General features: G+C 53.6%; 1 protein-coding gene across 7 annotated transcripts in view; it reads right to left on the bottom strand.

The window, feature by feature from the left end:
* LOC138760275 (protein-tyrosine kinase 2-beta-like) overlaps window positions 1-24,065 on the bottom strand; it is a 159,687-nt gene that overhangs the window by 16,784 nt on the left and 118,838 nt on the right. For 6 of the 7 annotated variants that reach the window (XM_069930634.1, XM_069930629.1, XM_069930628.1 and 3 more), the window contains 13 exons: window positions 22,591-22,691; window positions 21,958-22,073; window positions 21,298-21,398; window positions 19,685-19,774; window positions 17,091-17,295; window positions 16,711-16,825; window positions 15,684-15,755; window positions 7,016-7,129; window positions 6,695-6,844; window positions 4,274-4,300; window positions 2,867-2,891; window positions 1,140-1,186; window positions 508-651 (listed from right to left, as the gene is read on the bottom strand). In XM_069930634.1, coding sequence (XP_069786735.1) covers window positions 508-651; window positions 1,140-1,186; window positions 2,867-2,891; window positions 4,274-4,300; window positions 6,695-6,844; window positions 7,016-7,129; window positions 15,684-15,755; window positions 16,711-16,825; window positions 17,091-17,295; window positions 19,685-19,774; window positions 21,298-21,398; window positions 21,958-22,073; window positions 22,591-22,691 — 1,307 coding nt within the window. The remainder of the gene's footprint in view (window positions 1-507; window positions 652-1,139; window positions 1,187-2,866; window positions 2,892-4,273; window positions 4,301-6,694; window positions 6,845-7,015; window positions 7,130-15,683; window positions 15,756-16,710; window positions 16,826-17,090; window positions 17,296-19,684; window positions 19,775-21,297; window positions 21,399-21,957; window positions 22,074-22,590; window positions 22,692-24,065) is intronic. The other variant, XM_069930633.1, reaches the window with a different exon arrangement.

The raw sequence follows: 24,065 nt of genomic DNA on the forward strand, positions 1-24,065 counted from the left end.
CATGGGAAACAATCTTTCTACATCTACTCTGTCCACGCCTTTCAACATTCAAAATGTTTCAATGAGATCCCCCCTCATTCTCCTAAATTCCAACAATCTGTCAAACGCTCTTCATATGATAACCCTTTCATTCCCAGAATTATCTTTGTGAACCTCCTCTGAACCCTCTCCAATGTCAGCACATCCTTTCTTAAATGAGGAGCCCAAAACTGCTCACAATCTCCACGTGAGGCCTCACCAGGGCCTGATAAAGCCTCGACATCACATCCCTGCTCTTAGATTCTATTCCTCTTGAAACAAATGCCAACATTGTCTTTGCCTTCTTCACTCCCGACTCAACCTGCAAGTTTATCTACAGGCTCCTGCACGAGGATCCCAGGCCCCTTCACATCTGGGGATTTTCAATCTTCTCCCCACGTTAGCCCCATGGCGGAGCTGCACACCAGTGTTGTAGCAGTGTGATGGGCTCGGAGGGTGTGGTGAAATCCACCCTCACAGGCATCTTACCTTGACTGGTTGGACATACTCCTCTGGGGGCAGCTGGTAAACCTGGTTCTTCAGTTGAAGCACGCTCTTAACTAGCTCCATGACCAGCGGGTACACCTTGTCCTCACTGCGGTCCAGGTTGGCTGTGGGGGCCACTTGAATTGGCTGGACAGGACGGGCAGAGAGTCAAGGGTGGCACCTCACATGGAGGTCCCATCGTGGTTCGAGACCCTCACGCTGAGGGGCATCAATGAAGCTGTCACTGGGCTGGAACCTCCCTCACTGAGGGACTTCTCTGTTCTGGGGTGTGTGCGTCTGTGGACGCATCTGTGGACATGGGGGGGGGGGGCGCATCTAGTAGAGATGGGGTCACATCTGGGGACGGCCAGGGGTGCATTTGGGACAGAGGGGTGGGTCTGGGAATGGTGGTGTCGTGTCTGGGGATGACGGGGATCATGTCTGGGGACGGCAGGGAGGGCATGTCTAAGGATTGTGGAGGGGGGCACGTCTGGGGACGGCGGTGGGGATGCGTCTGGGGACGGCGGCGGGGATGCGTCTGGGGACGGCGGTGGGGATTCATCTGGGGACGGCGGCGGGGATGCGTCTGGGAGGGACAGTGGGGGACCCTTCTGTGACCGGGGGCCGACACTCACCGGTGGGTTCTTCCTTGGGGGTTTCTCCGGGGCCATGGTGACCTCCGCTGAAAAAACAGAGTTTAGTGAATGGCCCAGCACCACGTTCACCCTCATTCCACACACACTCTTAACACGCAGTCCCCCCATTCACTCTCACCGAACCCCCCAACATATGTACACCCTCGAGCTCCAATCTAAATTCCTGCCCCAGCTATCTCACCCCACCACGTCTCTCCCTCCCCCCACCCCCCACGGCAGAGATCTTCCGGGAATGTAACATCCTGATTGAATGTGGGTGAGCCAGGGTTGAGCCCCAGGAGATTGATAGGAGAGTTAAGAAAGCCTATGGGACACTGGGATTCATTAATAGGGGGAATGAGTTCAGGAGTTGAGAGATCATGTAACAACTCTACAAATCTCTGGTGAGACCACACTTAGAGTATTGTGTTCAGTTCTGGTCATCTCATTACAGGAAGGATGTGGAAGCTGTGGAGAGGGGGCAGAGGAGATTTACCAGGATGTGGCCTGGATTGGGAAACAAGTCTCATGAGGCAAGGTTAGCAGAGCTGGGAGCGTAGAAGGATGAGAGGAGACTTGATAAAGGTCAAGAAGATTCTGAGAGGCTGAGATAAGGGGACAGACAGCTCCTGTTTCCCAGGGCAGGATCAGCAAACACCAGAGGACGTGTGTACAAAGTGAAGGGAGGGAAATGTAGGGGAGACATCAGGGGTAAAGTTTTTTTTTATACAGAGAGTTGTGGGGGCCTGGAATGCTTTGCCAGGGATGGTGGTGGAGGCTGGAACATTGGAGGCATTTAAGAGACTCTTAGATAGACACATGGATGGAAGAAAAATAGAGGGTTACAGGGTAGGGAGGGATTAATACTTTTTTTGGAAAGGCATGTATGGGTCAGCATAACATTGAAGATTGAAGGGCCTGTACTGTGATGGAATGTTCTATAGGCTGCAGGACAGTCCAAAACAGGGAGTGTGGGAGAAGGTTTGGGAACAAGAGGAGGTTTGGGAATTGGGTTGGCAGTGTGGAATGGGGTGGGAAATGGGAAGTGGGGAAGAGGGAGGGGGAAGGGGAAGGGAAGTGAAGTGTGAATGGGAGTGGGTTAGGGTTAGGGAGGGAGACAGTGAGGGGAGGGTGGAGGGTGGGGGAGAGGGAGGGGGAGTGGGAAGGGTGAGGGGAAGGTGGAGGTAGTGGGAATGAGAGTGGGGAGCGTGGAGAGTAAAGGGAGGTTGGAGGGTAGGGGAGAGCGAAGGGGTAGTGAAAATGAGAGTGGGGAGTGGGGAAGGTGAGGGGAGGGTGGAGGGGGAGAGTGGGCAGAGAGGGAAGGGGAAGGAGGAGTGGGAATGAAGGTGGGGAGCAGGGAAGGTGGGGGTGGAGAGGGAGGGGTGAGTAGGAATGGGAGTGGGGAGCGGAGAGGGTGGGGGAGAGTTGGAGGGGGGATTGGGAGTGGCAAACAGGGAGGGGAGGGGGAGTGTGAATGGGAAGGGAAATGGCAGAGGGAGGGGAAATGGGAAGGGTTGGGGGAGAGGGAGGGGGAGTGGGAATGGGAGTGGGTAGCGGGGAGCGGAGAGCGTGAGTGGGATTAGGGACTGTGACTTGATTTGGGAGGGTGTGGAGCTGGTGTGGGAGAGCCCACGGACGTGGTTTGAAAGGGCCTGACTACCCGTCTCCACAATGACTGGGTGAAATTGTCCACGCACACACGACTATTCCCACACACAGACACTCACTGTAACACGTCTCCTGGTCACTCTCCTGTGGAATAAACACAGGCACGTTACCATCACAAGGAAAACTGGCCCCACTGCTGAAACCTGCACACACCGGATGCTGTGGGAACTCATCCAGTCCAGGAGGACCTGTGGGAGACATCGCGGGCCGAACCCTTCGACAACTTAGCCCTGGTCAGCACAAGGGAGCATCAGCACCCTCACCATAAGGGTCAGGGTGGGGGGCGCTGGGAGCAACCACAGGGGATCCTGAACACCCTGCTGTGCCAGCCCAGAAAACTGCAACAGGTGGGTTACCAGCAGCGGGAGCCAAGCGAAGCTCAAGGAAGTGGGCGACTGGGGAAGTGGGGGACCTTAATGACCATGGCAGTGGACCGGAGAGGAGTTCCGCAACTGAAGGACTCACACAGGCTGTGGACAGTTGGAGATTGGCTGAAGGGGCACCTGGTATCGGAACCAGGATACAACGGTGGGGGGGCTGAGGGCACTGAAGGGTCCCTGATCGTGTCGGAGGTTCGGATCTGGAGCTCGAGTCACCGATTATTTGGACCGAACTCTGCAGCTGTGGGGGCTGGAGGTGACCCAGGGGGGTCTCTCTTTTGATTCTCTCTCCCTGTCTGTAAGAGGCGTGTCAGGTAAACTTGGTGAATATTACATGGCAATAAACTGAATCCTGATCTAATTGATCAGAGCAATGAGCGAGCAGCTGGGGGGCTGGGGGTAAAGAAGGGGCCGGGGGACGCCAGATGGCTCTAGAGGTAGGGGGCTCGGGGGGGGGGGGGGAGGAGGCAGCCGGGTACTGGGGGAATAGTCCTACAGGTGACCAATCAGGTCATGGCTCGGACAGTCCAGTCTTATCCAGCTCGCGCCCCTCTCCCCACCCCAGCTTGGGCATAAAGTCCACAGGGTCTGACAGCACCTCCCAATCAGATGGGGGAGCGTGCAGGGGTGGGGGAGAGGTGCAAGGGCAGCACCTCCGCCTGCAGGGTCCCCCTCACTCACACAGATCTATTCCCAGTCCCTCAACAAACCCTGGAGCCCCTCCCCTCCCCCACAGCCCCTCCCTATCCCCTCGTCTCCCTCCGTCCACAGCCCCCTCCCTATTCCCTTGTCTTCCTCCATCCACAGCCCCCTCCTCCACAGCCCCTCAGCTCACCCCCCTTCCCCCTAAATCCCCTCCCCCACCTCCTCAATTCGGGATGGGTGCTAAATGCTGGCCTTGGGTCTGGTTAGCGGAGTGTGACGAGGTGGAGGAGGCTGGAATGATGGGGGTAAGAGACATATCCACAGCGGACTGTGGGGGCCTCTCCCTGGCATTGGGAAAGAGCCCATGGCCTCCTGGCACCTCCACACACACAGCTGCACACATGACCCTGACGGAAATGAAACCTGAGCAGGAAATCTTACCTTCTGGGCCTGGTGTTCGCTGGGAGCCTGGGAAGAGAGAGAAGGTGTACACATTAATCCTAGGGTCGCTTGGAAAGCACCCGGAGCTGAGGGTGTCTGGGTGGGAGGGTGTCCCTGGTCATCCACGTGAGTGGAGCCCATTCCCACCAAGCTGCTTGCCGTCACTCAACGCTGGGGGACATCAAAGTTTCAGGCCCTGTGGCCCACTGCGTCTGTGGACCCTGGTCATGTGGCCCATACCCTTCCATTCCCTGTCTGATCGTGTCTGTCTGAATGTCTCAAACACTGAATTCTCTTCGCCTCCTCCACCCCTCTCCCTGCCTCCTTAGAAACCGCACCACAGTGTGACACTGTGTTGAGTGGTCACACCCAACCCCGTAACCACAGGAGATGTTCCACTCACACCCACACCTCCTCCTTCACCATCATTCGGGGCCCCAAACAGTCCTTCCAGGTGAAGCAACACCTCACTTGTGAATCTGCAGGGGACGTCTACTGCATCCGGCTGTGCTCCCTCTACATTGGAGAGACTGGGAGATCGCTTCCTTGAGCACCTCGGTTCTGTCCACTGCAATAGTGTGGATCTACCAGTGGCCACCCATTTCAATACCCCGTCCCATTCTCTTACTGACATGTCTGTCCATGGTCTCATGCACTGTCAGACTAAGACAACCTACACATTAGAGGAACACCACCTCCCTCGTTGTCCGTCTGGGACCCCTCCAACCGGGTGGCATGAACATGGACTTCTGCAGTTTCCATTAGCCTGACTCCCCACCACTTTTTAATCCTCCCCCCACCCCCTACCGTCTCACCCCCCCCCCCTCCACCGCCACTGCCAGTCTCCTGTCTCTTCCTTCAGCTCTCTATCTTCTCAATGAGCCAAAATCAATTCTCACCTTTCCAATTATCGCATCCAATTAACACCTCTTGGTCTGGATCCCCCCCCCCCCCTTCCATTCTTCCCCTTATCTCCCTCAATTTCCAATCTTTATTCACCCAACATGGGTGTAATATCTCCTTACCTCCTGTGGACGGGCTGAGTCCCTCCAGCATTTCGGGGTTTTTGCTACAATCACAGCATCTGCAGACTTTTATGTTTCACTCACTCTTATTCCACCCAGACCCACTGACCTGCACTCAGTCCAAAGACCTCCATACCCCTCCCATCCATGTACCTTAGAATCATAGAATGTTACACCACAGAAAAACAAGGCATTCGACCCTTCCAGTCTGTGCCGACCAATAAAACAAGCTCTGCTTTCATTCCATAACCCTCCAGGCCTCTCTATCCATGTATTGATACAATTTATTTTTAAAATTCAAGATTGAATCTGCATTCACCACACCAGATCACAGCTCATTCCACACTCCCACCACTCTGAGTGAAATCCTTCCCCTAATGTTCCCCTTAACCCTCTCCCTTTCAGCTTAAAGCTGTGACCTCGTATTTAGCCCCCCCAATCTAAGTAGAAACATCCAACTTCTGCCACTTGTCTAGTCTGGTTCCTTGATAGATCAGGGATTGCATCCTCTCTCGTTGGTCCTTCTACATATTGATCTAGAAAACTTTCCTGTACACGTTTGACAAATTCCAACCCATCCAGCCTTTCACAGTACATGAGCCCCAGTCAATATGCGGAAAGTTAAAATCTCCGACTACCACAACTTTCTGTTTCTTACAATGGTCTGCTATCTCCCAACAGATTTGCACCTCCAACGCTCTCAGTCTATTGGGCATCTATAATACAAGCCCATTAGTGTGGTCTCACCTTCCCTGTTCCTCAGCTCCACCCATATGACCTCTGTAGACAAGCCCTCTGGACTGTCCTGTCGAAGCACAGCTGTGATATTTTCCCTGACTAGCAATGCCACTCCTCCCCCTTTCATCCCTCCCCCTCTATTACGTCTGAAACATCAGAACCCCGGAACATGGAGCTGTCAGTCCTGCCCCTCCTGCAAGCAAGTCTCACTAATAGCAATAATATCATAGACCTATGTGCAAGTCCACGCCCTAAGCTCGTCTGCCTTCCAGACAATATTCCTCACAATGAAATAGAGATCATTTCTATCACATACCAACCTCTGCTTTCTGTCTTTACATGTGGTCCACGCATGACCCTGACCATCTTCCACTTCACTACCTGCTCTATTATCACTCTGGTACCTCTCCCCCTGCCAATCTAGTTTATACCCACTAGCAAACCTGCCCACAAGGACGCGAGTCTCTCCAGCTCAGACCTGTTGAGCTTCCCCTAGCAGGTATGTGCGTGACAGTTGTTCCTTCCCCAGCTCACAAGGACCCCTCCCACAACCAGAAATCAGACTGCTCCTCTAGTGACGACATCCCAAAGTGCAGCAGTCAGAAGTCTCCCTGACAGAGTGGCTGGTTCTTTTGGGGGGGAGGGGGGGGGTCCTCACCAGGAGCTTCTCCTCCTTCTCCAACCACCTCTTATCCTCGGCCATCTCACGCTTCTGTTGCTGCATTCTCTCCATCAGCCTGACCTGCTCCAACTCCCACAGTCTCTGGGCATCCTCCTGGTTGTTGATCTCTTCAATGAAGTCTGCTTCCTAGGGACAGGGAGACAGTGAGACTCGGCCCAGGAATCCGGCTGGGGTAGACACAACGACGTGGTGGGCGGACGGGAGGAACCTGTTTTGTGTGGCACACCTCCCCACCACCACTTCCCCCACCACCACCGCACCTTCCCACCACCACGATTCCCAGCAAACTGCCCTTACCCTCATACTGAGCCGTCGGAATGGCTTCGGGGGATGTGTCTCTGTGTCACTTGGTGCCTGCTGAGTGGGAGAGCAGGGGATGTGTGGTGAGCTGGCACAGAGAGACTCCGGGACCTGAGCAAGGCACAGAGCACACAGAACATCATCACCAAACAGGCGAAGGAGACAGGACAACGGGGCAGACAGAGCACTGGGGGCAGCAGATACCACTGGGACTTCTCACTGAACATACAGAGCAATGGTGGCAGCAGATACCACTGGGAAATCTCACCGGAGCAGACAGAGCGTTGGGGGCAGCAGATACCACTGGAACATCTCACTGGAGCACACAGAGCGTTAGAGGCAGCAGATACCACTGGGACATCTCCCCAGGGTAAATAGATCACTGTCCAATGGCAGATACCACCAGGACATCTCACTGGAGCACACAGAGCGTTGGAGGCAGCAGATACCACTGGGACATCTCACTGGAACAGACAGAGCACTGGGGGTAGCAGATACCACTGGGACATCTCACTGGAGCAGACAGAATGCTGGGGCAGCAGATACCACTGGGACATCTCACCGGAGCAGACAGAGCACTGGTAGCAGAGATACCACTGGGACATCTCACTGGAGCAGACAGAGTGCTGGGGCAGCAGATACCACTGGGACATCTCACCGGAGCAGACAGAGCACTGGTGGTAGCAGATACCACTGGGACATCTCACCGGAGCAGATAGAGCACTGAGTGTAGCAGATACCACTGGGGCACCTCACTGGAGCAGACAGAGCACTGAGTGTAGCAGATACCACTGGGGCACCTCACTGGAGCAGACAGAGCACTGGTGGCAGTGGATACCACTGGGACATCTCACCAAAGCAGACAGAGCACTGGGGGCAGCAGATACCACTGGTACATCTCACTGGAGCAGACAGAGCACTGGGGGCAGCAGATACAACTGGGACATCTCACTGGAGCAGACAGAGCACTGGTAGCAGCAGATACCACTGGGACATCTCACTGGACCAGACAGAGTGCTGGGGCAGCAGATACCACTGGGACATCTCACCGGAGCAGAAAGAGCACTGAGTGTAGCAGATACCACTGGGGCACCTCACTGGAGCAGACAGAGCACTGAGTGTAGCAGATACCACTGGGGCACCTCACTGGAGCAGACAGAGCACTGGTGGCAGTGGATACCACTGGGACATCTCACCAAAGCAGAAAGAGCACTGGGGGCAGCAGATACCACTGGTACATCTCACTGGAGCAGACAGAGCACTGGGTGCAGCAGATACCACTGGTACATCTCACTGGAGCAGACAGAGCACTGGGGGAAGCAGATACCACTGGGACATCTCACTGGAGCAGACAGAGCACTGGGGGCAGCAGATACCACTGGGACATCTCACTGGAGCAGACAGAGTGCTGGGGCAGCAGATACCACTGGGACATCTCACCGGAGCAGACAGAGCACTGGTGGTAGCAGATACCACTGGGACATCTCACCGGAGCAGATAGAGCACTGAGTGTAGCAGATACCACTGGGGCACCTCACTGGAGCAGACAGAGCACTGAGTGTAGCAGATACCACTGGGGCACCTCACTGGAGCAGACAGAGCACTGGTGGCAGTGGATACCACTGGGACATCTCACCAAAGCAGACAGAGCACTGGGGGCAGCAGATACCACTGGTACATCTCACTGGAGCAGACAGAGCACTGGGGGCAGCAGATACAACTGGGACATCTCACTGGAGCAGACAGAGCACTGGTAGCAGCAGATACCACTGGGACATCTCACTGGACCAGACAGAGTGCTGGGGCAGCAGATATCACTGGGACATCTCACCGGAGCAGATAGAGCACTGAGTGTAGCAGATACCACTGGGGCACCTCACTGGAGCAGACAGAGCACTGAGTGTAGCAGATACCACTGGGGCACCTCACTGGAGCAGACAGAGCACTGGTGGCAGTGGATACCACTGGGACATCTCACCAAAGCAGACAGAGCACTGGGGGCAGCAGATACCACTGGTACATCTCAATGGAGCAGACAGAGCACTGGGGGCAGCAGATACAACTGGGACATCTCACTGGAGCAGACAGAGCACTGGTAGCAGCAGATACCACTGGGACATCTCACTGGACCAGACAGAGTGCTGGGGCAGCAGATACCACTGGGACATCTCACCGGAGCAGACAGAGCACTGGTGGTAGCAGATACCACTGGGACATCTCACCGGAGCAGATAGAGCACTGTGGGCATCAGATACCACTGGGACATCTCACTGGAGCAGACAGAGCACTGAGTGTAGCAGATACCACTGGGACACCTCACTGAAGCAGACAGAGCACTGGTGGCAGTGGATACCACTGGGACATCTCACCAGAGCAGACAGAGCACTAGGGGCAGCAGATACCACTGGTACATCTCACTGGAGCAGGCAGAGCACTGGGGGGCAGCAGATACAACTGGGACATCTCACTGGAGCAGACAGAGCACTGGGGGCAGAAAATACCACTGGGATATCTCACTGGAGCGGACAGAGCACTGGGGGCAGCAAATACCACTGGGATATCTCACTGGAGCAGACAGAGTGATGGAGCAGCAGATACCACTGGGATATCTCACCAGAGATGACAGAGCACTGGGACATCTCACTGGAGCAGACAGAGCACTGGTGGCAGAAAATACCACTGGGACTTCTCACTGGAGCAGAGTGCTGGGGGCAGCAAATATGACTGGGAAATCTCACCAGAGCAGACAGAGCGTTGGGGGCAGCAGATACCACTGGGACATCTCACTGGAGCAGACATAGCATTGGGGGCAGCAGATACCACTGGGACATCTCACTGGAGCAGACAGAGTGCTGTGGGGCAGCAAATACCACTGGGACATCTCACCGGAGCAGACAGAGCACTGGGGGTAGCGGATACCACTGGGACACCTCACTGGAGCAGACAGAGCACTGGGGGCAGCAAATACCACTGAGATATCTCACTGGAGCAGACAGAGTGCTGGAGTAGCAGATACCACTGGGATATCTCACCAGAGATGACAGAGCACTGGGGGAAGCACCTACCACTGGGACATCTCACTGGAGCAGATAGAGCACTGGGGGTAGCAGATACCACTGGGACACCTCACTGGAGCAGACAGAGCACTGGGGGCAGCAAATAACACTGAGATATCTCACTGGAGCAGACAGAGTGCTGGTGCAGCAGATACCACTGGGATATCTCACCAGAGATGACAGAGCACTGGGGGCAGCACCTACCACTGGGACATCTCACTGGAGCATACAGAGCACTGGTGGCAGAAAATACCACTGGAACTTCTCACTGGAGAAGAGTGCTGGGGGCAGCAAATATAACTGGGAAATCTCACCAGAGCAGACAGAGCGCTGGGGGCAGCAGATACCACTGCGACATCTCACTGGAGCTGACATAGCATTGAGGGCAGCAGATACCACTGGGACATCTCCCCAGGGTAAACAGATTACTGTCCAATGGCAGATACCACCAGGACATCTCACTGGAGCACACAGAGCGTTGGAGGCAGCAGATACCACTGGGACATCTCCCCAGGGTAAATAGATCACTGTGCAATGGCAGATACCACCAGCACATCGTACCAGGGCCCAGAAACAGACTGGATGCACATACTGACTGTACAACACACAGCTGTCACTCTGCAAAGCATTGCTGGAGCAGGGCATGCTGCCCTTCCCATGGGAACAGCAACTTCGAGTCAGGAGTATGACCCCGCCACTAGGTCTCAGGCAGTTCCCATTCAGCACAAAGTAGCGACCTCGCCAGCACTGATACTGATACTGTCTTCTTCAATGTTAGAGGATTCACGGAGGATTTTAACATGCAAGTCGTTGGGGAAGAACAGGTTGGGATTGGATCATGGGGTGGGATTTTAACATGTAAGTCGTTGGGGAAGACCAGGTTGGGAGTGGATCACGGGGGGGGGGGATTTTAACATGCAAGTCGTTGGGGAAGACCAGGTTGGGAGTGGATCACGGGGGGGGGGGGATTTTAACATGCAAGTCGTTGGGGAAGACCAGGTTGGGAGTGGATCACGGGGGGGGTGGGATTTTAACATGCAAGTCGTTGGGGAAGACCAGGTTGGGAGTGGATCACGGGGGGGGGGGGGGGAATTTTAACATGCAAGTCGTTGGGGAAGACCAGGTTGGGAGTGGATCACGGGGGGGGGGGGGATTTTAACATGCAAGTCGTTGGGGAAGACCAGGTTGGGAGTGGATCACGGGGGGGGGGGGATTTTAACATGCAAGTCGTTGGGGAAGACCAGGTTGGGAGTGGATCACGGGGGGGGGGGGATTTTAACATGCAAGTCGTTGGGGAAGACCAGGTTGGGAGTGGATCACGGGGGGGGGGGATTTTAACATGCAAGTCGTTGGGGAAGACCAGGTTGGGAGTGGATCACGGGGGGGGGGGGATTTTAACATGCAAGTCGTTGGGGAAGACCAGGTTGGGAGTGTATCACGGGGGGGGGGGGGATTTTAACATGCAAGTCGTTGGGGAAGACCAGGTTGGGAGTGGATCACGGGGGGGGGGGGGATTTTAACATGCAAGTCGTTGGGGAAGACCAGGTTGGGAGTGGATCACGGGGGGGGGGGGGGATTTTAACATGCAAGTCGTTGGGGAAGACCAGGTTGGGAGTGGATCACGGGGGGGGGATTTTAACATGCAAGTCGTTGGGGAAGACCAGGTTGGGAGTGGATCACGGGGGGGGGGGGATTTTAACATGCAAGTCGTTGGGGAAGACCAGGTTGGGAGTGGATCACGGGGGGGGGATTTTAACATGCAAGTCGTTGGGGAAGACCAGGTTGGGAGTGGATCACGGGGGGGGGATTTTAACATGCAAGTCGTTGGGGAAGACCAGGTTGGGAGTGGATCACGGGGGGGGGATTTTAACATGCAAGTCGTTGGGGAAGACCAGGTTGGGAGTGGATCACGGGGAGGGGATTTTAACATGCAAGTCGTTGGGGAAGACCAGGTTGGGAGTGGATCACGGGGGGGGGATTTTAACATGCAAGTCGTTGGGGAAGACCAGGTTGGGAGTGGATCACGGGGGGGGGGGATTTTAACATGCAAGTCGTTGGGGAAGACCAGGTTGGGAGTGGATCACGGGGGGGGGATTCTAACATGCAAGTCGTTGGGGAAGACCAGGTTGGGAGTGGATCACGGGGGGGGTGGGATTTTAACATGCAAGTCGTTGGGGAAGACCAGGTTGGGAGTGGATCACGGGGGGGGGGGGGATTTTAACATGCAAGTCGTTGGGGAAGACCAGGTTGGGAGTGGATCACGGGGGGGGGGGGATTTTAACATGCAAGTCATTGGGGAAGACCAGGTTGGGAGTGGATCACGGGGGGGGGCATTTTAACATGCAAGTCGTTGGGGAAGAACAGGTTGGGATTGGATCATGGGGTGGGATTTTAACATGTAAGTCATTGGGGAAGACCAGGTTGGGAGTGGATCACGGGGGGGGGGGGATTTTAACATGCAAGTCGTTGGGGAAGAACAGGTTGGGAGTGGATCACAGGGGATTTTAACATGCAAGTCGTTGGGGAAGACCAGGTTGGGATTGGATCATGGGGTGGGATTTTAACATGTAAGTCTTTGGGGAAGACCAGGTTGGGAGTGGATCACGGGGGGGGGCGGGATTTTAACATGCAAGTCGTTGGGGAAGACCAGGTTGGGAGTGGATCACGGGGGGGGGGGATTTTAACATGCAAGTCGTTGGGGAAGACCAGGTTGGGAGTGGATCACGGGGGGGGATTTTAACATGCAAGTCGTTGGGGAAGACTAGGTTGGGAGTGGATCACGGGTGGGGGGGGGGGGGGGATTTTAACATGCAAGTCGTTGGGGAAGACCAGGTTGGGAGTTGATCTCAAGAGAGAGAGAATTTCTAGAATGCCTTCACGATGGTGATAAGCCCATTATTGACTGTACTGGACTGGGGTTGTGTAATGCCCCAGAGGAACCATGATGGAGGTGGGGAACAGTGATCACAATATGAGTGAGTTCAATTTGAGATTCAACAAGGAGGAACTAAAGTCAGATGTGTCGATATTTCAATGGAGTAAAGGGAATTATGGGGACATAAGAGAGGAACTGGCCAGAGTGGACTGGAAAGGGACACTGGTAGGGAAGACGGCAGTGCAGTAATGGATGGAGTGTTTGCTGAAATGGGGTAGGTGCAGGATAAATACAGGCCAAAAAAAGAGGGAATATTCACATGGAAAAATGTCTCAAAGCCAGTGTGAAAGCCAAAGAGAGGACAGACAGGGAACCAGAAATTAGTGGGAAGATAGAGGACTGGGAACTTTGTAAAAATTTGCAGAAGGTAACTATAATAACGTGATGATATTGTGGGAAATTGGATCAGCAAGTTTGCAGAAGTCACTAAGATTGGAGACGTTGCGGACAGTGAGGAAGGTTTTCAAAGCTTGCAGAGGGATCTGGACCAGCTGGAAAAATGGGCGATGGAATTTAATGCAGACAAGTGGGAGGTGTATTTTGGAAGGACAAACCAAGAAAGGACATACATGGTAAATGGTCGGCCCCTGAGGAATGCGGTAGAACAGAGGGACCTGGGGATACAGATATATAATTCCCTGAAGGTGGACAGGGTTGAAGAGAGAGCTTTTGCCATGTTAGCCTGTCTAAATCAAAGTATTGAGTACAGGAGTTGGGATGTTATGTTATGACATTGCTGAGGCAAAATTTGGAGTAATGTGTGCAGTTTTGGTCACAAAATTGCAGGAAGGATATCGTTAAGATAGAAAAAGTGCAGGGAAGTTTTTCTAGGAACAAAAACAGCTACAGGGAAAGGTTAAACAGGTTAGGACTTTATTCCCTGGAGTGGAGAAGAATGAGAGGAAATTTGATCGAGGTTTACGTGATTATGCAACGTATAGACAGAGGGGACGCAAACTGACTTTTTCCCACTTAGATTGGGGGAGATAAATATGAGAGGTCGTAGTTTTAAGCTGAAGGGGGAAAGGTTTAGGGAACGAGCTGCCAGCTGACGTAGTGAATGCGGGCTCGATCTTGTGTTTTGAGAATAAATTGGGTAGATACATGGATGGGAGAGGCCTGGAGGGTTATGGACTGGGAAAAGGTCAGTACGACGAGCAAAATGATAGGTGGCAGACTAGAAGGGCCAAATGGCGACTAAAAAACTCACAAGGAGGACGTATGAAAGTGCCCAGCAAATAACATGAAAGGATACAAAAAGCTTCTTCAAGTATAGAAAGAATAGAAGTTTGAGTCGATATAGGACCACTGGAAAATGATGCTTAAGAAATAATAATGGGAGACCAGCCAGCTGGATAAGGGAGATGGAATGGAGGTTGTGTATTTGGCTTTCCAGACGGCCTTTGACAAGGTACTGCACACGAGGCTAATTAATAAGATCAGAGCCCACGGTGTAACAGGAAACAGACTAGTGTGGGGAGAGCATTGGTTGATTGGTAGGAAGCAGAGAGTTGGAATACAGGGACCATATTCTGGTCGGCTGCCAGTTGCTGGTTGTGTCCACATGGGTCAGAGTTGGAGACGCTGCTTTTTACGTTGTGTATTAATGATTTGGATTCTGGAATGAACGGGTTTACAGATGATATGAAGGGAGGTGGAGGAGCAGGTTGTGTAGGGGGAACAGGGAGGCTGCAGAAAGACTTAGACAGATGAGGAGAACGGACAGAGAAGGGACAAATGAAATATAATGTCAGAAAGTGGACGGCCACACACTTTTTCTAAATGGGGAGAAGATTGAAAATCACCAAATGTGGAGGGACCTGGGATTCCTCGTGCAGGAGCCTGAAGGGAAACTTGCAGGTTGAGTGGGTGGTGAAGAATATAATCGAAGAGCAGTGATGTGATGTTGGGGCTTTATAAGGCCCTGGTGAGGCCTCACGTGGAGATTGTGAACAGTTTTGGGCTCCTGGTTTCAGAAAGGATGTGCTGACGTTGGAGAGGGTCCAGAGGAGGTTCACAAGGATGATTCCGGGAATGAAAGGGTCATCATACGACGAACGTTTGGTGGCTCTTGGCCTGTTCCCGTTGGAATTTAGGAGAATGGGGGGGGGGGGTGGGGATCTCACAGAAACATTTTTAATGTTGAAAGACGTGGACAGAGTAGATGTAGAAAAGTTGTTCCCCACGGTGGGAGAGTCTAGGACAAGAGGGCACAACTTCATGAATGAAGAGCGTCCACTTAGAACAGAGATGTGGAGGAATTTCTTCAGCCAGAGGGAGGTGAATCTGTGGAATTTGTTGCCGCAGGTGGTTGTGGAGGCCGGGTCATTGGGAGTATTTAAGGCAGAGATTGATAGGTTCTTGATTAGACAGGGCATTAAAGATTATGGGGAGAAGGCCGGGCAGTGGGGCTGAGTGGGGAAATGGATCAGCTCAAGATTAAATAGTGGGGCAGACTCAATAGGCTGAGTGGCCTATTTCTGCTCCTGTATCTTAGTTTGGGCCCCAGTGACCAGCCACATCTCCACCTCTCCACTTTGACCACAGGTGAGGAGTTCATGTCAAAGACATTCCCCTGCCAGAATGACCCCGGGCTGACAATCTCATTTTCTCAGACGCAGGGACTGCCAAACGGCTTGGAATACCTGGCAGGATGAGGCAGGAGTGAACCTACTTGCAACCGAAGTCTGGGGTTCAGGAACAGCGTTGCAGATGGTTTGGCTCCAAACCCTCGCATTCTTGACGGCTATAACACAAAACCATTGACGTCACTGTGTTTCCGCTCAAAAGATACAGGAGGCGAGACCACTGGACCCAACAATCATGCCCCCACCTGACAATATGGCCATGGGTATTTGACACCAGTGCCCCTGAATCCTCAACAATGCTCCAAAATCATTCACCTCCACTTCATCCATTTCCAATGATCCTCTGCTATCAGGACCCTGGCCAGAGAATTCCAGACGTTCACTACTAGATCTCTGGTCAAAGAATCCCAGAGGTTCATCACTGGATCTCTGGTTGAAGAATTCCTGAGGTTCACTACTGGGTCTGGGCAGAGAATTCCAGGTTCATCACTGGGTCTCTGGACAGAGAATTCCAGAAATTTACCACTTCATGGTATCAAAGGCTATGGGGAGAAGGCAAGGGAGTGGGGCTGAGTGGGAGAATGGATCAGCTCATGATGGAATGGCAGGGCAGACTCGATGGGCTGAATGGCCTACTTCTGCTGCTGTATCTTATTGTTCTCTGTCCATCCAGGAGTAGCACTGAGGCCAGGAGTAGCACTGAGACCAGGAGTAGCACTGAGGCCAGGAGTAGCACTGAGGCCAGGACTTCTGTGGGCTGGAATTAACATTGTCAATGGGACTCGGTGCACGAACGGGCACCACAGGAGGGGTCCAAGTCAAAGCCTGTGCAAAGGGGACAGACAGCAGAAGCCGGGCTCACCTCGAGCAGGTCCCTCCGCGAGCAGGGAGACCACCATGGGCCTGGACCAAGGCAAAGCTGATTAGCCGGCTATGAACCATTAAAAGGCACCGAGCACAGTAGGTCCGTCTGAGTGGCCATGGTGGACCTCCACTCCGTCCCAGACCCATGTGGGAAATGGGCCGCCAAGAAGCCCCCCTCCCATATGGGGTCTATAATGTTGGGCTGGCATAGGGCAGATGGGCTGAATGGCAGCTGCTCTCTGATCCTACCTTGGGAGGGGGCTCATTGGCCCCAGGTGTAGAGTCTGGGTTCCGGATGGTCATTCTGCGTTCGCTCCAGAATTTCTTCTCCTGTTGCTGTGACACTTCCATCTGGTGAACGTCGCTGAGGGCAGAACCAAAGCACGGTTACGCTGATGGTGGGGGGGGCAGTTGTTATACCGGTGGGAGGAGGGGTTTGCACAGGGCAGGGTGGGGTTACACCAGGAGGGGCATGAGGGGTGGGGGCAGTAGGAGGGGATGGGGGTAGTAGGAAGGGATGGCGGCAGTAGGAGGGGATGGGGGTGGGTCTGGGTGGACTCTGGTAGGATTGTCAATTTTCACCCCTGACCGTCTCCTCCCCGCCCCATCCTCCCCCCCACCCACCCCACCTGAGGGAACAGACGATCTCGGTGAACCTCGGCCGCTCGCAGGGCTCATACGTCCAGCAGCGGGTCATCAGGGTGTAGAGGGTTGGGGGACAGAACCCCGGCTTGGGGAGCCGGTCGCCCCTCTCCAGCACGCCGATCACATCACGGTTCTCCAGCCAGAAGAAGGGCTGCTGCCCAAAACTCAGGATCTCCCACATGCACACGCCTGGGGGGGTGGGGAAGAAAGAGGGCAAAGGTCAGGAGGGGTCATGTGGGGGTTGTGGTAGTTGGGGAGTCTTGTGGGGCACCGTGGGGTTGCAGGAGGAAACCAGGGTTGCGGGGGGCAGCTGAGGAGTTACGGAGGGAACTGGGGGACGTGATGGAGGGGGGCACCGGGGGACCGTGTAGGGGTAGCAGCATTGAGCATGATCCGCTGTGGGTAGGGGAAAAAAGGCTAGAGAGCAGCTAAAGATTCCCTGGGCCCCTCCTCGTCCACCTGCCATCCTCTCATCCCTCTGCCTCCCTATCCCTCCCTCTGCCCCCCCCCTCCTCACTCTAGTAGGGGCTCTGATAGCTCAGAGGTTAGAGCACTGGTCTTGTAAAGCAGGGGTCTTGAGTTCATTACTCAGTGGGGCACTGGACAAAGTGGCCTTATGGTGGACAAAGTTAAAGAATTTCATGTCTGTTACGTTCTAGGCATGACAATAAAGGAACCTACAAAGCAGACGGCCATGGGACGGTGTGAGGTGAAACATCTGGTTAAATCAGTGTGGCGGCATTGGCTTTGAGCAAAGGGAAGGGCTCAGGCTCAAAACGTTGGCAATATATCTTCATCTCCTATGCTTGCTGAAAGACTGGCTGAACTCCTCCAGCATTTTGGTGTTTTACGACAATCACAGCATCTGCAGATTTTCAGCACGGTGAGGATAGGCCAAAGCAGCAGGGTTTCCTTCAGGCAGAACCTATTGGAATTCTTTGAGGAGGTGACGGGAGTACCTGTTGTGTGTTGGGATTTCCAGACGACCTTTGACAAGGAGCCGCACATGAGGCTATTTGACAAGATGAGAGCCCACGGTGTAACAGGAAACAGACTAGTGTGGGGAGAGCATTGGCCGATTGGCAGGAAGCAGAGAGTCGGAATACAGGACCCATATTCTGGTGGCTGCCAGTTGCTGGTGGTGACCACAGGGGTCGGGGTTGGAGACGCTGCTTTTTATGTTGTGTATTAATGATTTGGATTCTGGAATGAACGGGTTTGTGGCCAAGTTTGTAGATGATACGAAGGGAGGTGGAGGAGCAGGTCATGTAGGGGGAACAGGGAGGCTGCAGAAGGACTTAGACAGATGAGGAGAACGGGCAGAAAATGAAATATAATGTCAGAAAGTGGACGGTCACGCAGTTTGATTGAAAAAATAAATGGCCAGACTATTTCTAAATGGGGAGAAGATTGAAAATCCCCAGATGTGAAGGGACCTGGGATTCCTCGTGCAGGAGCCTGTAGATAAACTTGCAGGTTGAGTCGGGAGTGAAGAAGGCAAAGACAATGTTGGCGTTTGTTTCAAGGGGAATAGAATCTAAGAGCAGGGATGTGATGTTGAGGCTTTATAAGGCCCTGGTGAGGCCTCATGTGGAGATTGTGAGCAGTTTTGGGCTTCTCATTTCAGAAAGAATGTCCTGACATTGGAGAGGGTTCAGAGGAGGTTCAAAAGGATAATTCTGGGAATGAAAGGGTTATCATATGAGGAGTGTTTGATGCTCTTGGCCTGGACTCGTTGGAATTTAGCGGAATGAGGAGTTTGGGGGGGGGGGGGGTGCAAATCTCATTGAAACATTTTGAATGTTGAAAGGTCTGGATAGAGTAGATGTAGAAAGGTTGTTTCCCACGGTGGGAGAGTCCAGGACAAGAGGGCACAACTTAAGGATTGAAGGGAGTCCACTTAGAACAGAGATGTGGAGGAATTTCTTCAGCCAGAGGGAGGTGAATCTGTGGAATTTGTTGCCATAGGTGGTTGTGGAGGCCGAGTCATTGCGAGTATTTAAGGCAGAGACTGATAGGTTCTTGATTAGCCAGACCATCAAAGGTTATGGGGAGAAGGGCAGACAGTGGGGCTGAGTGGGGAAATAGAGCAGCTCAAGATTAAATGGTAGGGAAGACTCGATGGGCTGAATGTCTATTTCTGCTCCTATGTCTTATGGAAAGAATCTGTCCCTGAATCTGGAGGTTTGTGTTTTCCAGCTTGTGGACCTTGTGCCCAAGTATGTTGGGGATGGGGTGGGGTGTAGCAAACATGGCTGTGGTGCGACGGGTCCTTAAACATGCTGACTGGCCCCAACCATCAGCCACCCCCGACCCCCCACCCCCCACCAGGGCAGAGGGAGGTGTTTGGGGCCATTGGAGGTGAGGGGGGTTAGCAGATCCAATCTGGAACAATTTCAGAGGAGCTGGTGGGGACAGTTTCAATACCACGAGAACAGGCACAGAAGGGTCTGGTCCCAGTGCAGGCACACGGGCTGGTGGAGATGGGCAGGAAGGGACGGGCTGAATGGTCTGGGTGTTGTGTGGCACCAGTGCTGTGTGGGCTGCCCAGATGTGTGTTACCTTGCAGCACACTCACCGAACATCCAGACATCACTGGCAGAGGTGAACCGCCTGAAGTTAATAGATTCAGGAGCCATCCACTTAATTGGCATTCTCGTCACGGATGCTGTGGATACATAGAACACAGAACATTCAGACGGAACAGGCCCTTCGGCCCACAATCTAACCCTTCCCCATCCTCACTCATACTCCTTCCATCCATGTCCCTGTCTAAGAGTCTCTTAAATGCCCCCAGTGTTCCAGCTTCCATCACCATCCCTGGGAAGTCATTCCAGTCCCCCACAATTCTGTATAAAAAAAACTTACCTCTGACGTCTCCCCTAAACTTCTCTCCCTTCATTTTGTACACGTGTTTACTGATCCTGCCCTGGGAAACAGGTGCTGGCCATCCATCCTATCTCTGCCTCTCGGAATCATATACATCTTTCATAAGTCACCTCCCACCTTCATTGCTCCAAAGGGAAAACCCCAACTCTATCAACTTTGATTCATGCAACACATTGGAAGTAAATGGGCCATGCAGATTGGCTGCCCTGACAGTTCACTCTTAACTGTGCTGAGGACCTGACATCTTCACCCTTGCTGGGTCATTGGGTAATGACCCCCCCATGGGCCACCCAACTGATAATAGGGCAGGACAGCAGGGTTGGAACAGAGTGAAGATCCCTCTGCACCGACCCATCACAAACTCCCAGGATCAGACACAGAGTGAAGCTCCCTTCACACCGTCCCATCACACTCTCCTAGGATCAGACACAGAGTGAATCTCCCTCCACACTGTCCCATCACACACTCCCTGGGTCGGACACAGAGTGAAGTTCCCTCCACACCATCCCATCACACACTCCCAGGGTCAGACACAGAGTGAAGTTCCCTCCACACCGTCCCATCACACACTCCCAAGATCAGTCACAGAGTGAATCTCCCGCCACACCGTCCCATCACACACTCCCAAGATCAGTCACAGAGTGAATCTCCCGCCACACCATCCCATCACACACTCTGGGGTCAGACACAGAGTGAAGCTCCCTCCACTCCGTCCCATCACACACTCCCAGGGTCAGACACAGAGTGAAGCTCCCTCCACTCCGTCCCATCACACACTCCCAGGGTCAGACACAGAGTGAAGCTCCTTCCACACCGTCCCATCACACATTTCAGGGTCAGACACAGCGTGAAACTCCCTCCGAACTGTCCCATCATACACTCTGGGTTCAGACACAGAGTGAAGCTCCCTCCTCACCGTCCCATCACACACTCCTAGGATCAGACACAGAGTGAATCTCCCTCCACACTGTCCCATCACACACTCCCTGGGTCGGACACAGAGTGAAGTTCCCTCCACACCGTCCCATCACACACTCCCAGGGTCAGACCCAGAGTGAAGCTCCCTCCACACCGTCCCATCACACACTCCCTGGGTCGGACACAGAGTGAAGTTCCCTCCGCACCATCCCATCACACACTCCCAAGATCAGTCACAGAGTGAATCTCCCGCCGCACCGTCCCATCACACACTCCCAGGGTCAGACACAGAGTGAAGGCCCTCCCACCCTGGTTTAGAAAGGGTTAGGCCAGATACATTGATGTCGTGGTGGGGGTCAGGGTTTGAGGGTCAGACCCCACAACCTTTGTAATAGTTATCCTCTTCAATGTATCGGGAGAGACCAAAGTCGCCAAGTTTCACACAGTTTGGAGAGGCCACTAGAACATTCCGCACAGCGATGTCCCTGTGGAGGATGGCAGGGTTAGTCAGTGATCAGACAACAGGGGATGGAAACACTGCCTAGTCTAAACCAGATAGAGAGAGGATGGAGGAATGACCCCTCTGCCACCCGAAATCTGGCTAACCAAATTGGGGGTGGGGGGGTGGAGCAAGGGGTTGGAGAGGGATGAAAGAGGGAGAGAAAGGAGGAGTGGGGAAGGGACAGGAGGAGAGGGGCGGGAGAGGGAGGGAGGTGGGAGAGGGAAGTGAGAGGGGTGGGAGAGTGAGAGGGGTGGGAGAGGGAGAGGGGTGGGGGAGGAAGAGGGGTGGGGGGAGAAGAGGGAGAGGGGTGGGAGAGGGAGAGGGGTGTGGGAGGAAGAGGGGTGGGGGGAGAAGAGGGAGAGGGGTGGGGGAGGGGGTTAGCGAGGGGAGAGTGAGATGGGGTAGTGAAGGGGGGAGTGAGATGGGGAGAGGAGGGTTTGAGAAGGCAGTCCCATTCACACAAGAGCCGTGTTACCCCTTCCCCCTGCTACTCCCACCCCTTTATAGAGCGTGCCCACTCCCTCAGTCCCCCAAGGCCTTACCGATGCACCACCTTGACCCCCTCCAGGTAGGCCAGGGCCTTGGAGATTTGCAAACAGAAGTCAAGCAGGGTGATCACGTCCAGGGCTGCCTTGTTGGTGACCAGGTATCCCTCCAGCTGTGGGGAAATCACATTCACACACAGGGTTGGCGCTTAGTCACAGGCAGTGGCAAGTCAGAACCCTTCCCCCAGTCTGCAGTTGGGGGGTGGGAGAGGTTCCGGGACTGATTCGAGCTCCAGTCTCCAATCTCCTTGCCTTCCCTTGTAAACAGTTGGGCACCACAAGGAGTGTCAATCAACGGTCGTTCTGGCCGGCTTGGAGGAACGGTGGGAATTCAGAATCCCCCGCTCTCAGCGACCCCCTTCAGTGCTGCTCCCTCCCTCAGTACTGCCCCCCAACAGTGACCGTCCCTCAGTGCTGCCCCTCCCTCATTGACCCCTTTCAGTGCTGCCCCTCCCTCATTGACCCCTTTCAGTGCTGCCCCTCCCTCAGTGACCTCCCCTCAGTATTTACCTCCCACAGTGACCTCCCCCTCAGTAGTGTTCCCCCCACAGTGACCCTCCCCTCTTTACTCCCTCGACTCACCGGGAGAGGATATCTGACCTCCCCACTGTGGGGACACCTCCCCCTCACCTCTCCGTAGGAATACAGCTCCATGATCAGCCAGGCGGGCTCCTCCTCGATCATCCCAATCAGCTTGACCAGGTGTGGGTGGTCGAGGGGCTGCATGATCACTGAGGAGGGAAAGGGCAAGGCTCACTCTGCTGGATCGCAACTCAACACCACACGGTACTCCTTAGCAGAACAAACCCCCACAGGAACCGCAGGCAGCTGGGGGAAGGGAGGGGCAAAGGCGAGGCAGAGGGAGGGGGGACGTTAATGTGCTGGATAATGTGGAGTTTAAGGAAGTGGATCTTAAAAACCTGAAGATTGATAAGTCCCCGGTTCTGGATGTGATAAACCCCAGGCTGCTGTGGGAAGGGAGGGAAGAGAGAGCTGGAGCAGTAGCTATGATCTTTGAATCTTCTTTGGCTGCAGGGGAGGTGCCAGAGGATTGGAGAATGGCAAATGTAGTCGCCTTGTTTAAAAAAGGTAACAGGGAGAATCCTGAGAATTCTATACCCGTGAGTCTTACGTCAGTGGGGCGTAAACTAATAGAGAGGGTTCAAAAGGATAGGATCTATGAGCATTTGGAGAAGTCCAGTCGACTCAAGGATACCCAGCATGGCTTTGTGAAGGGAAGGTCGTGCCTCATGGGTCTAATTGAGTTATTTTGAGGAGGTAAGAAAATAAATTGTTGAGGGTCAGGTGGTAGATATGGTCAACATGGATTTTAGCAAGGCATTTGACAAGATCCCCACGTAAGACTCATCCAAAAAGTCATGAGACTCGCATCAGTGGAACCTTGGCCGTGTGGATACAGAAGTGCCTGCAGAAAGCAGAGAGTAGTGGGAGATTGAACATATTCTATCCAGAGGTCAGTGACTAGTGGAGGGGCCGAAGGGATCTGTTCTGGGGCACCCCCCCCCCATTCATTTTGAGTTTTATAAATGACCTGGATGAAGAGGCGGACGAATGGGTCAGTAAGTTTGTGGATGATTCGAAGGTTGGAGGAGTTGTGGATGGAGCTGAAGGTTGTTGAAGATTACAAGAGGATAGAGTCAGGATGCAGAGTTGGGCAGGAATGTGGCAGATGGAGTTCAATCCGGATCAGTGTGAGGTGATACATTTTGGAAGGACAAACCAGAAGGTTGAGTCCAGCGTTAATGGTCAGTTACTTAAGAGTGTGGATGAACAGAGGGACCTTGGGGTCCAAATCCATACATCCCTCAAAGTCACCACACAGGTTGATAGGAAGGTTAAGAAAGTGCACAAGTGTTGGCCTTCATTAATAGGGGGACTGAGTTCAAAAGACGTGATGCAATGTTGCAGCTCTGTAAAACCCTGGTAAGATGTCACGGAGTATTGCCTTCAGTTCTCTATCTTAGCACCTCATAGTTTTATAGACCTTTGTGAAGTCACCTAGAACCATAGAACACTGCAGCACAGATACAAGCTCTTTCGGCCCTTCTAGTCTGTGCTGAACCATTTTTCTGCCCAGTTCCCAC

Source organism: Narcine bancroftii, chromosome 4 (assembly GCF_036971445.1).
Source record: "Narcine bancroftii isolate sNarBan1 chromosome 4, sNarBan1.hap1, whole genome shotgun sequence".
Classification (NCBI taxonomy): domain Eukaryota; kingdom Metazoa; phylum Chordata; class Chondrichthyes; order Torpediniformes; family Narcinidae; genus Narcine; species Narcine bancroftii.